Source organism: Magnolia sinica, chromosome 8 (genome assembly GCF_029962835.1).
Source record: "Magnolia sinica isolate HGM2019 chromosome 8, MsV1, whole genome shotgun sequence".
Taxonomy (NCBI): domain Eukaryota; kingdom Viridiplantae; phylum Streptophyta; class Magnoliopsida; order Magnoliales; family Magnoliaceae; genus Magnolia; species Magnolia sinica.
Genome location: NC_080580.1, coordinates 89,544,064 through 89,556,554, shown reverse-complemented (window position 1 = coordinate 89,556,554; position 12,491 = coordinate 89,544,064). Strand labels below are relative to the sequence as shown.

General features: G+C 43.0%; 1 protein-coding gene across 1 annotated transcript; it reads right to left on the bottom strand.

Moving 5' to 3' along the window:
- Nucleotides 1-7,688: 7,688 nt before the first annotated feature.
- Nucleotides 7,689-11,517, bottom strand: LOC131253646 (receptor-like protein kinase FERONIA). The gene is made up of 2 exons (XM_058254733.1): nucleotides 11,384-11,517; nucleotides 7,689-10,912 (listed from the first exon to the last, which is right to left on the bottom strand). Exon 2 carries the CDS (start codon nucleotides 10,636-10,638, stop codon nucleotides 7,945-7,947), a length of 2,694 nt encoding a protein of 897 aa, XP_058110716.1. The 5' UTR covers nucleotides 10,639-10,912; nucleotides 11,384-11,517; the 3' UTR covers nucleotides 7,689-7,944.
- Nucleotides 11,518-12,491: the final 974 nt, after the last annotated feature.

Here is a 12,491-nt window from a genome sequence, read left to right as displayed (position 1 = left end):
CACGCAATCCGCTCCCCCTTCAAACGTGTGGGCAATCAAACTGCGCAATATCAAAAACAATAAAATGTGGATTAAAAAAAATACCTGCGGTTGAAACCTCTCTTTCATTCTTGATATTTATTTGCCATTCAAAGTCATTCCTATCAAGGCACGCACGCAGGCGCGCGCGCGCACACACACACACACGAATGCAAAGCACCTATGCGTGCCTTTGTATAGGTGTCATGGGCACAGAATTTTAATGGCCCATGTGATGCAGTACCCCTTGAAACCTCATGAGCCCAACTTTTAACCAATATAAAACTTTAGTAGGCTGTGACAAAAGGAAATAGTTTCCTTCCTTAATTTACATTTCTCTTTGCTATGACCCACTAGAATTTTGTATCAAAAATTGAGTTTATAGAATTTCAAGGGAGGCCGCATATTTGATTTTATGCCCATAGAGTTTTAAGGGGGTGTCACATCACGTGGATCGTTAAGATGACACGTGTGCAGAGGTGAAGGTGTGTGTGTGTATATATATAACTAGTTTTATGGATACTCAAACCCTTTATGCAATGTTGAAATTCATAAGTATCTACCACTTCATTTTTTTTTAAAGATTATATATATATATATATATATATATATATATATATATATATATATATATATATATATATATATATATATATATTAACCTGCTATGAAACTTGTGTGCCCCCTTAAATGTTTCAATAGTCAATGTTCAATTCTCACTGTTTCTTGTCTTTGGGCTCACTTGAGTTTTGAATGTCTCGTTTTGAGAGCATATCCTAGTATGATCTAGACAATAGGTAGGTGGCTCCACCTAATTTATGCACTTACAAGGACAGGGTGTTGTGAATCCTTAACTGTGCGGCCCACTATGATGTATGTATCTTACATCTACATTGTCCATCCATTTTTTAAGCTCATTTTAATGCCCAATCCCAAAAATGATGTAGATCTAAATCTTTGGTGGACCATATCACAAAAAAAAATAAATATAATAATAATTAAATCCTCACCATTAAAAACTTTATGGTAGCCATCAAAATATTTATTTGCCATCCAACCTATTTTGATAAGGCCAAAAGGATCTCGATGAAGAGACCACACACAAATATAAGCTTGATCCAAAACATTTGTGGTGCACAAGAAATTTTTAATGGTTTATTAACACTAATTTCTATATGATCTGCTTTATATTTTGTATCATGCATTAAAATAAATTTTCAAAACAGACTACCCAAGTCTCCATTTTTTAAAAGGTAGGAAGCATCACGGTTCAATGAAATGACATCACATTCCTATGATAGAACCAAGTCTTATTTTGACTGAATCCTCTCCTACTGAACCTGCCTCAATTTTGGAACAGGCTGATATTTGTTTCTTCCCTTCATCTCCAACGGTTAAGATGGCATATAAACATTATCAATAGACCCAGTAATGTTTCAACGGTGATATCTCCATCCGTACTATTTTCTGTGGTGTGGCCCATCTGAGTTTTGAATCCGCTTGATTTTTTAGGCCACCGCCCGAAAATCACCTGGGGCAACTGATATTCCACATTCCAATGGGCTCCACAGGGTTGTTTTGTTGCCCCGGCTAACAGTGATGTATGTTCCTTAAATCCAGACCGTCTAACCATTTTGACAGCTCATTTTACGGCATGATCCCAAAAATGAAACTGACCCAAATCTTAGGTGGACCACACCATAAGAAAAAGTTGTAATTGAATCCCCACCGTTAAAAACTTCTTGAATTCCATCCGGAACGTTTATTTGCCATCCAACCTGTTGATAAGGTCACATGTTCACAAAGACCCAGATGAAGAAACCACACAAATATCATATTCATCCAAAGCTTTTGTAGTAGCCTGCAAGAAGGTTTTAACCGTCAATTGCCATTGTTTCCTGTAGTGTGATCCATCTGAGATTTAGATCTGTTTCATTTTTTAAATCTTACCCTAAAATGAGCTTTCAATACAGATGGACGGCGTGATGTAGTCAGATACATCACGGTGGGCCCCACATCACGTCCCATCCGACCGCATGCGAGGCGTGATTGATGATTCGAGTGGATTGACCCCCATGCCAATTGCCAACGCATCAAGGTGGTGGGGCCCACTTGATGGACGGCCTGTATGGCGTGTGGGGACATATTCGCAAGCCTCGTTGTAAAGCACTTTGTTCCTGATATATTTATATATTTGCAAGCTACACTCTTCATTGCTTCAAATAATAGAGCCTTTATTATCAACTGAATTGGAGCTGCACGTGCCAATGTCTCGTAAGTGTAAAAAATCTGGACCCTTCATTAGGTGGGAACCGCTATTACCATGCCCAGGAAGAAAATTCAGAGCAGTCCACTGCTTATATGGAAAAAAATCGAATGTTGAATATGGACCGTTAATTATATATAATGGAGTGACCGATTCCACCGGCCCAATTAATAATCAGACCCACATGCCAAAACGCTAAAATCCTGTTCCAGCATGATGGACTTGGGGCTAGGAACCGTCCAAGCCCATTATCCACCCTACGTAAACTACCTGATGAACGGTTGCGATGTCTCTTTATAGTACAGGTTGGCACGTTCGTCGCGAAGAAGCAACTAATTCTTATGCGAGCGAATTCTTATGCACGTCTTTGTCTTGTTAATAAAGCGACGCGCTGAGAAATCTCCCAACCGCTTTTTTTTTTTTTTTGAATTGCAATTCAGTGGAAGGCTCCTCACGTGAGAGGGTGAAACGCGTGCCATATATCTCTGTGTTTAAGCACGTGTCAAAGATCTCATCCACTCATCAGGCGTGGAGACTATGAATATTACAATAATAGAAAACCAATATACTATATTCATGAAGAAATTCATACATCTGTGTTGATTTTTTTCTTTTCAAATATTTTATAACCGCACATTTTTTCATACAATTTTGACCATCCATTTTATCTTAAAAACAATTATTTTCTGTCCATAATATTTTCATGGTGAAACCTACATTTTTAATAGACCAGATATCTACCCTATGTTTTGAACACGTGGATATCTAACACGCATTCTACCTCCTCACATGAGACGCCCCTCACTGAATTAATGGACCAGTTTTCTTGTCGGTTTGGCATTTGCGGCCACCATGTTCTAATCTTCTTCCTTTCTCGTAATCTCATTACGTGGAGGTTTCCTAATTCCACGCGCGTGTAGATCCCTGCTTATCGACACGCAGGCACGTGTGTCCATGGAACACATGTATGAAATCTGAGATTTCAAGATGGTTGAAAAACATATTTATATCTCATTATTAAAAAAATAAGGCTGTTCTGGTGCTCAGGTGGGCCATAGGATACAAACTAACTAGACGGTTGAAACAATTTTCTGGCCGTCCATTTGTATGCCATGGTCAAGCTGAGATAAACGTTCTATATTTTTATTCAACAACATCTAAGAGTATGTCCCACATGATGCAAATCTCAGATCTCGCACACTCGCTTCATTTGGCACGCGTAACTTCGGTTAGATAGAAAGGCCATCCACGCGCGCATGTAATTAGCAAACTTCCTCGTGTATGTATCATTCATGGATGGTTAGTGAATGATCCCATCGAATAATAAATGAGGATTGACGGTGTCGTTTATTGGTGGGACCCACCAATGATGTGACATATCTATGGATTCTGTAAGTCAAAAGATCCTAGCCGTTGGATCTACCGCCCTTGACAGACAGTTGTCATTTGGCAACAGTTGGAAGAGGGAGAGAGCTTTTTTCTTATTTAAAGAAAAATGAAATTAGGTGGGGTTTCGTTGTGTAGGAACTTGTTTATTTGGGTATTAGGTATTCTATCCTTGACCACGTGGTCCACATTTTCGATATCAGGACCGTTCATTTCGAAGCCTATCTGGATTGAGAATAGCCACAAAAAAAAGAGAAGAAATCATACCCGTTGGGCAGCATAGGACACTGAGAAACAAAGATGGACGGTTAAGATAACACAAGAAGATTGGTAGTAGACAATAAGAGGCTGATAAGAACCATAGTTCTCAGGGATCTGCCAAGCTAGCACGTGTTAGGAAGATCCAAGCCGTTCATCTGGCAGACGGTGTTAAATACATGAAACGGGGAGATGATCAAGTACAGGTACAACAGTAGAAACAGGATATGGTAGAGCATCTCACGCAAAATACGTTTGGAACGGTGAATAATCAATCTGGACCGTCCATCTAGTGGGAAATCCGAAGAATCGCATCTACAAGACGATCACATCCATTGCTTTCTCTGACTGAATAGCTACCACCACCCATATCAGTTTCCTACCGTCATTTTGTAGGCCGATAATTAGATGGATAGGATTTTCTGATCCATGTATGTTCTGTATCATCTACCATCCACAGTGGGGCCAACTAGATGGACAGCTACGAACGGTTATTTTCCCTGCCAAGTGGATCCCCGCCCATTCATAGCTGGGATTTGCAATCCAAACCGTTCATAAGGTCATTCTAACTGGGATTAACTGAAAACACAAATATTAGCCAGATCTAAAACTTCTCTATCCCTGTATAAGTTTCGACGGTAGGCGTTTCATCCCTACTTTTTCTTGTAGTGTGGTCCATTTAAGTCTTGCTTCTGGCTCATTTTTAATATCATATCGTAAAATGAGTTGCAAAAACTGATTGATAGAGTGGATTTCCCAAAAACATCTCATTAAGCCCCCATAGCTCGCAGCCGTCCATTTTGCCAGCTTAGTGGATGAGTCCCTGATCGTGGATAGCATGAACTCACAGTTTCCGCTGGTACGGTCCACTTGAGATATGTATATACTTTTGGGAATATGTACGTACGACATACATCAAGGTAGGCCCCACCGTCAGCTCCTAATAAGTTTTTAACGGTGGGCATTCAATCCTGACTTTGTGGTCCACTTCAACATTTTATCTGCCTCCAGGGATTGTTAAATACTCTGGCAGAGTTTAGAGTATGAGACTTGATACGCAGCGCATTAATTGTAAACTTCACCTGCTTTAAAATAAACGGACCAAAATTTGAAACTCGCTGTCTTAAGTTGCATTACCAAAATCATATTGATTGAAAAAAATCTAAACGTTGATCAATGGACGCCTGTGATCTTTTTATTTTTAACCACAAAATAAATGTCCATCAATCAGACGGTCAGATTATTAAAATAAGTGGAAATTTTGGTTCATGATGCATCTAACCTGAGACCCATAATTTTCAGGTTAATTATTTTGTATGAAACGTATTTAATTTATAACTAATTTATATGTATCCGTATATTATCCATGACACTCCGCCAGAGTATCGTTGTCTCCTTTCCTTCTACGGACCAACCCGTAAACAGCTCTTGTCCAGCTCAGTATCCAGAGAGGATTAGGTACGACTCCCTCCAGACCTAGCCAGTTACGGATGGTTCTGTTGCGGATCTGTGGGTCTCACTGTGATCTATATGTTTAATCCATGCCGTCCATCCATTTTAACATATCATTTTATAGAATTATCTTTAAATGGAGGTAAATTTAAGACTCCCAATTAGACCAAAAACACAAGAAGCAATGAGATTGAATTTCTACAGTTGAAAACTCCCTCGAGTCTACCGTGATGTTTATTTGCCATCCAACGATTCGTAAAGCCAGGTAGTAAACCTGTACCAAGGGAAAACATAAATATCATCTTAATCCAAAACTTCTATGCCCCTAGGAAGTTTTCAATGGTGGAATTCACATTGCTTCCCGCAATGTGGTCCACTTGAGCATTCAGTCTGTCTTCTTATCATCTTGATCCGAAACTTCTATTCCCCCAGGAAGTTTTCAACGGTGGAATTCACATTGCTTCCCGGAATGTGGTCCACTTGAGCATTCAATCGGCCTTCTTTTTGTGTTTATGCCATAAAATGACATGTCAAAATGGATAAAAATGGATAGATGGCCTATCTATGGTAAATATCATCTTGATCCTAAACTTCTGTGCCCCTCGGAAGTTTCTAACTGTGGAATTCAATCCCCACCGCTTTCGGTAGTGTGGTCTACTTGAACATTCCATCTGCCTTCTTTTTGTGTTCATGCTCTAAGATGATATGTTAAAATGGATGTATAATGACGTAGGGAAGCATGTGAGGTCGAGCAGAAATAAATTCTAATAAATTCAAAATTGATTAATGAATAAATAAAAACGAGTTCACAACCCTTTAAATAGGGGTACCAAGCAATAGGAAAGAAATCAGAATCTAACTACAACTAAAACTCTTAGAATTCGCGACTTACTATATGGTCGTGATGTCTACTAGTGCGCAAGGTTTTCGGCCAAAAATAGTAAGTGTCAAGCTTCACCAAACCGTTCTCCTAATTATTCTAAGCTCTTTTCACGTTAGGCATAAAACTTACTATTTATAGTAAAAACGAAATTAAAATAGGAAAACGACTTTCGATTCAGGGGTTTTTCACAATTCCAGGTTGCACAACTCAGCGTTGGCTGGCTAAAATAGCTCGTTTTACCCCAAAATCATATATTTTAAATCAAATAACTCATTCCGGACTGCGAGATACGCCTGATCTAATGTCCGATGGCTCGGATCACTTCTATCGTCAACCGGGCCTTTTGGCCATGAAATTGTCCGCGGCCCGCTCTACGTCATATAACGTATATATATATATATATATATATATATATATATATATATATATATATATATATATATATATATATAACGTATATATCGTGGTGGGCTCCACAGATCCGCTGATAAGAACGTTCCAAGCATCTTCCTTTTATCTCCCTCTAGTAGTGATACATGTGTACAAGCTATTGGTAGCGTCCAACCACACCAGGCAAACATGATGAGCTGACACACCACTTGGTAGTGAGACAAACGACACGTCCATTCCTCAATCAGGTGGACCCCGCATCCAATCTAACAGCACACGGCAACAGGCCACGCGTTTTTCCCTTTTCCCTCACCAAACATAAATGACAGCAATTAACGAGTATAGGACTCTCAGCTCCTACAGTGGGGCCCATCGTCCAGTAATCCAGACCATCCATCTGTCGTGTCCAAAATCCTGGAGGGAAGATCCTAGCCACCAATCATTTTATCCACTTTTCCCTATCATTTTAGGGTATGAATCCAAAAATGAGGCAGACCCCAGGCTCAAGTAGACCACAGTGGGGATCGAACGCCCACCATTAAAAACTTCTCGGACCGGGGGATTGAACGCCAACCATTAAAAACTTCTCAAGAGCCGAAGAAGTTTTGATCAAGCTCAAATTTATGTTTTCCCTTCATCGATGTCTATCTGACCATATGAACACGTTGGATGACAAATAAACATGGCGATGGGCTTTAGTAAGGTTTCAAGGGTGGGCTGCTTCCTGTGGTGCGGATCCACTCGAGCCTGCTCATAGCCTAAAATGATCTGGAAAAATGGATGGGCAACGTGGAAACAACCCATACATCACAGTGGGCCCCACAGCCTCTGCCTGGATCGACGGTCAAAATCATGTAACAATTCTAAGAAGCTCAGCAGGTAAAACGGTATTAGCGGCAGAGGGTCATTTCCGTCACTATACAAAACAATAACAAGAATACTAAACACAGAATTCAAACGGGATAGGGATTTTACAACCGTTCCAGGGCTGCACTTTCTCACACTTTTCTTCAATATTCCCAAAATGCCCACAAATAACGGCAGAAAACGCCGCGCGAAAATCCAGCACTCTTATTACAAAAGACAGCATTCTTCTTGAGTCTGTGAGAAACTGAGATTGTCTGATGCAGTAAAACAAGTGTAAAAATACATTACAACATAAAAACTCATCAAACTCATATACTCCCATAATAAAAGAATAAAAGAAAATAAAAAACCCAAATTTTCCACGATCTAACCATGAATATTACCTGTCCTCCATCCTATATATCTCCAAATCCGACCGTTGATCTCACCGTCCCTTTGGGTTCATGATCTGCGAGAACACAGCACTCGGCGTCAGCCCATCTGAATCCTCGCTCGCCAAGCTCCGCCCGCCAATGCTCATGGTCGTGGCAGAGCTCTTCGAATCGGACACATTCCCTCCGAATCCCATTGAATCGTCGAGATGCTTCTTCCCCATTGTGATGCCATCATGGACAAGCGGAACGGTTTCAGCATCCGCCTGGACCCCACCGCTCTCCTCAGCGCTCTCCTGCAGCTGCAGTGCAAACTCCAGGTTCCACAGCACATCGCCCATCGCTGGGCGGTCGATGCCCTGGTCAGCCACACACTTCTCTGCAGTCTCTGCGAATTTCTTGAAGCACTCCGGCGCAATCTTACCGTTCAGGTAGGGATCGATGATCTGATCAAGCACACCCTTGTTCTGGCAATGCAGGGCCCACTCTGCCAAGCTCACCTGCTCCTTTGCCAGGGTGGGATTCAAGGCAGGCCGGGCACACAGAGCCTCGAACAGCACAACCCCAAAAGAGTAGACATCGGATTTCTCCGTCAACTGCTGCCGCCGGAAGTACTCTGGATCCAAATACCCAAAGCTGCCCTTGACGACGGTGCTCACATGCGTGTGATCCAATGTAGGGCCCGTCTTCGACAGGCCAAAATCTGAGACCTTGGCAACCCATTTCTCATCCAACAGGATGTTTGTGGTCTTGACATCGCGGTGGATGATGGTGTGTTTGGCCCCAGTATGGAGGTAATGCAGGCCACGGGCTGCACCAATGCAGATCTCTAGCCGCTGCTTCCATGGCAGTGGCGGCTTCTGGGTCTTGTAGAGGTGCTCACGGAGGGTCCCGTGGGCCATGTAATCATAGACCAGGATCATCTCACAATTCTCCTCACAGTAGCCAATCAGGGAGACGAGGTGGCGATGGCGGAGCTTAGAGAGCATCTCGATCTCGGTTTGGAACTCATGGACACCCTGCTCGGAGAGCGGGTTCCCACGCTTGATGGCAACCTTCATGGTGCCACCATCAATGTCACCCTTGTAGACCTTACCGAATCCGCCCACCCCGAGGAGAAGAGCCTCATCGAAGTCGTTTGTGGCTGCTTTGATCTCAGCGAAGGAAAAGTGGCGGCAGAGGTTTGATGGGAGTGATGATGCGTAGCTACCCGTGGTGCCCGTCTTGGCGGACCCCGCAGAGTGGGAGTTGCCATACAATGACAGGGGGAGCCACCCAGATGGCCCATCGCTGGTGCCAGAGTCCTTTCCTTGTCTCCGGCAACGGAAGAAAACAAAAGCAAGGCAGATGAGAGAGATTACAACAACGGCCGCCGCTGCCGCTCCGATAATGACCGGAGTCCGATTCTTTGAAGAATTCCCTGACCGAGGTGAACGGTTCACCAAGCTCGGATTCACGTTTTGTTCAGGAAGGGGAGTCGGATTGGGCCCTGCAAGATTGCCCACCGTGTCGTTTAACTTGAAGATCTCGAGCCCATTTAAGATTGCATCATAGAACTGTGTCTCAGATGACACATCCGGATGAAGTGCAACCAGCAGATCTGGTGATGGATTTCCATTCTGAACCATCACAATGTAATCTTTATACACCGGAACCCCATCCCCGCCACTCCAACCAATCACATCCGCCCCTGCTTCAGCAGTCTGATTATTGATAAAGATATCAAACACCCTCTGGTTTATCTTGAATATCTCCGATTGGATCTCGCAGAAATGGAGCCTGACCAGGTACGTGAACCCAGCATCAACAGGAAACATCCACGTTAAGTTGTAGTTTTGGTTGATGCTCTTGTCCGGTCCCATTGATCGGGCAGTTGAGTAGACATCCAACGGTGCAATGTAGGATGGGACGCCAGGGGTGTATGCAATGGTTATGTTCTGGTCCTTCACATAGGCCACGCCAGTCCCGGCACCAAATATGTATGGCGAGTCATCAGACCAGGACCGGAACAGGCCAGAATCCTTGACAGGCGAGACATCACTGCCGCCGACGTTCAGCCGGATGACTGTCTGAAGGGCAGTGCTATTATCGATCTGGAATGTGGACGTCAAGTCTCCGGCTAGGACAAGATTGCCAAAAGAGAAGATGTATGGGGTCGAGACAACCTCAATACCATTAATGAAGGCGTAGGCATTTGAGATGTTTGGAGATGGGATGAAGGTTAAGTTCAAGAATCCAGCCCCCGTGTTGATGGAGAATTCACGGGTGAGGTAAGCAAAGTTCAGGGCTTCAGATGTAAGGTAGCTGCTGAAGTTGTTTAGGAGAGTGTAGGGCCCGGAATTGACAGAGAAGACGGCGTTAGCTGCATTGAAATTGCTGTAATTCGCAGGGTAGAAATAGAGGCGGATGAATTTGCGGCCCGCCCCAACAGGAAAGGTGTAGGTGAATTGAGATGTGAAAATCCGGGCGGTCATGTAAGGGACAGTGGGGACAGATGGGTCTTGGTAATTGGCTTTGAAGGGGTTTGTATTCGTTGATGAGGGGGCAAATTTCGACCCTACATCGCTCAACCAGTTGCGGCCATCTGTATCAGTTTCCTGTGAAGATGCGCCGCAGTTCAGGAGGATTTGGTCGGGAGGGACATACGTTGAATTGTTGGTGGCCGCAGAGATTAGATGGACGAAGAGAAAATGGAAGAAGAGAGGGGCAGAAATGGCAAGCAGAGGGTTTCTGTTGGCCTTCTTCATGGAGGCTGAAACTGGGCAAAGGAGGGTTGAAAACTCCAGAAAGAGGGCTTTTTTTCCCAGAGATTAACCAATTTCAGCTGAAAACCTCAGATGAAACCCTAAGATCCAAGAGCTAGGGTTTTGACTGGGAAATCAATCAGGAAAATCCGGGACATCAAGGAAACTATCTTCACATGCTGTGATTGGATATCCAAACACCTAAATATCCTAAGATCAGCTCCAGATCCGAACTCGTCTTTCAACCAGAGAGGTTTCAATCCGAAAGCCCTAAAATCTGCAGAATGAAACAACAAAACCGGGTCTGGAGAATCAGATCGGCCGATATTTGAACTGACAAGATCAATGCATCGTGGCTCGGATCTAGAGTTTCAAGCCCCTGGATTAGGGTTCAAACAGTAAAGAAAACCCCAATTTCCAGTAAATCAGCAATGGGGGAGCAGATTTCGCAGCAGAGAACAAGGTTTTGCTCTCAGATCGAACACCAAACCCTAATCGCTGATATTGCAATGCAGAAACTGCTCAAATCCAGCAAATGGGCTAGAAACGACAGGATTTTCCACTTCCTGAGCGAGGTTTCAGTGAAATCAGCAAAAAAAACTCCTCAGATCGACCAAAAAAACGCGGAAATAGGATTTTGGACGGCCAAACGGGGAAACGCACGAAAATGAGAGATTTCTGCTCCGATTTCTGATTTTCGAGAGGATTTCAGTTGAGAAATCAGTAGAAAATGGGAGAGAACGAGTACCTGATATCGCCGAAGAGATTCAGAAGACGAAAAATTTGGGCTTGAGCTGCGGATTGATTGGAAAAAGGAGCGACTGCAATGAAACGCGTCGGCTTCCTTCTTTAAAGACTGCCCGTCTAAGTTGAATTTAAAATGACAGATCACTCCCTCTTATGTGCCAAAAATTACAGAAACAACCCAAAACTTTTTAAATGCCGATAATAACCTCGCTGCGGACTGAAATTCTCTACAACCCATGCTTTACGGACGGTATTCTCACTCCATTTTTACAAGTGGAGCACATTGCTCGGTGATCTGGAACGTTGGTGTGGTGGGGCCCACTTTGTATGGACCCCAGAAGTTTTACTCTGCTTGAAAAGCTTAAACCTTGAATTTTTTCCTGCATGTAGATGACTGAGAAGAGGAATGAAAGAACGGTTTGCGTTCAATTCTAAAATTGGTGGTCATGATCTTTCGATGATTATCCAGGTATGGTCTTTCCAAAATAGGCCTAGGATCAACGGTCTATATCACTGATAGGGGACTTGGGCCTTGTATCAACGGTCTGGATCACTGATTTGTTGCCCCTCCTTCAAATTTTGGTGCAGATGGTTGCGTTGGGAAGCAGATTGGCCGGTGTACCTTACACCACTTTCCTTGCTTTTGTGTGCGTGGCTCGAAGATCCTCGAGCTCGAAATGTAAGTGAGATGCATGATCCAAAATATGAGTAATATAGAAAACTTAAAAGTATACCACACCACAAATAGCGGTAACGACTGATGGTACGCGAACAGAGTTAGCAATGTTAGCTCGCTGGACTGGACTCGAAACAGCTTTGATTCGGCTCAGTTCAAAGCTGAGCTTAAATTGGGCTGTTTTTTGAATTTGAAAAACTATCAAGCTAAAATCATGCTTGTCTGAGCTTAACTAGACTTAGATCAAATCCTATCTTGAATTGAACTAGTTTGGTGGCTCAGTTATTTTCTTATTGATGTTGCTCACCAAATGTTAGATAAAATGACTCAAGGAAGTGTTGGCTAGTAGCAGGGAAAGGCATGAATATAAAAGAAATACCTTTGTATCTTGATGTTTATGTTGCCGGTTGAATGTTTGATGATATATCTCTGA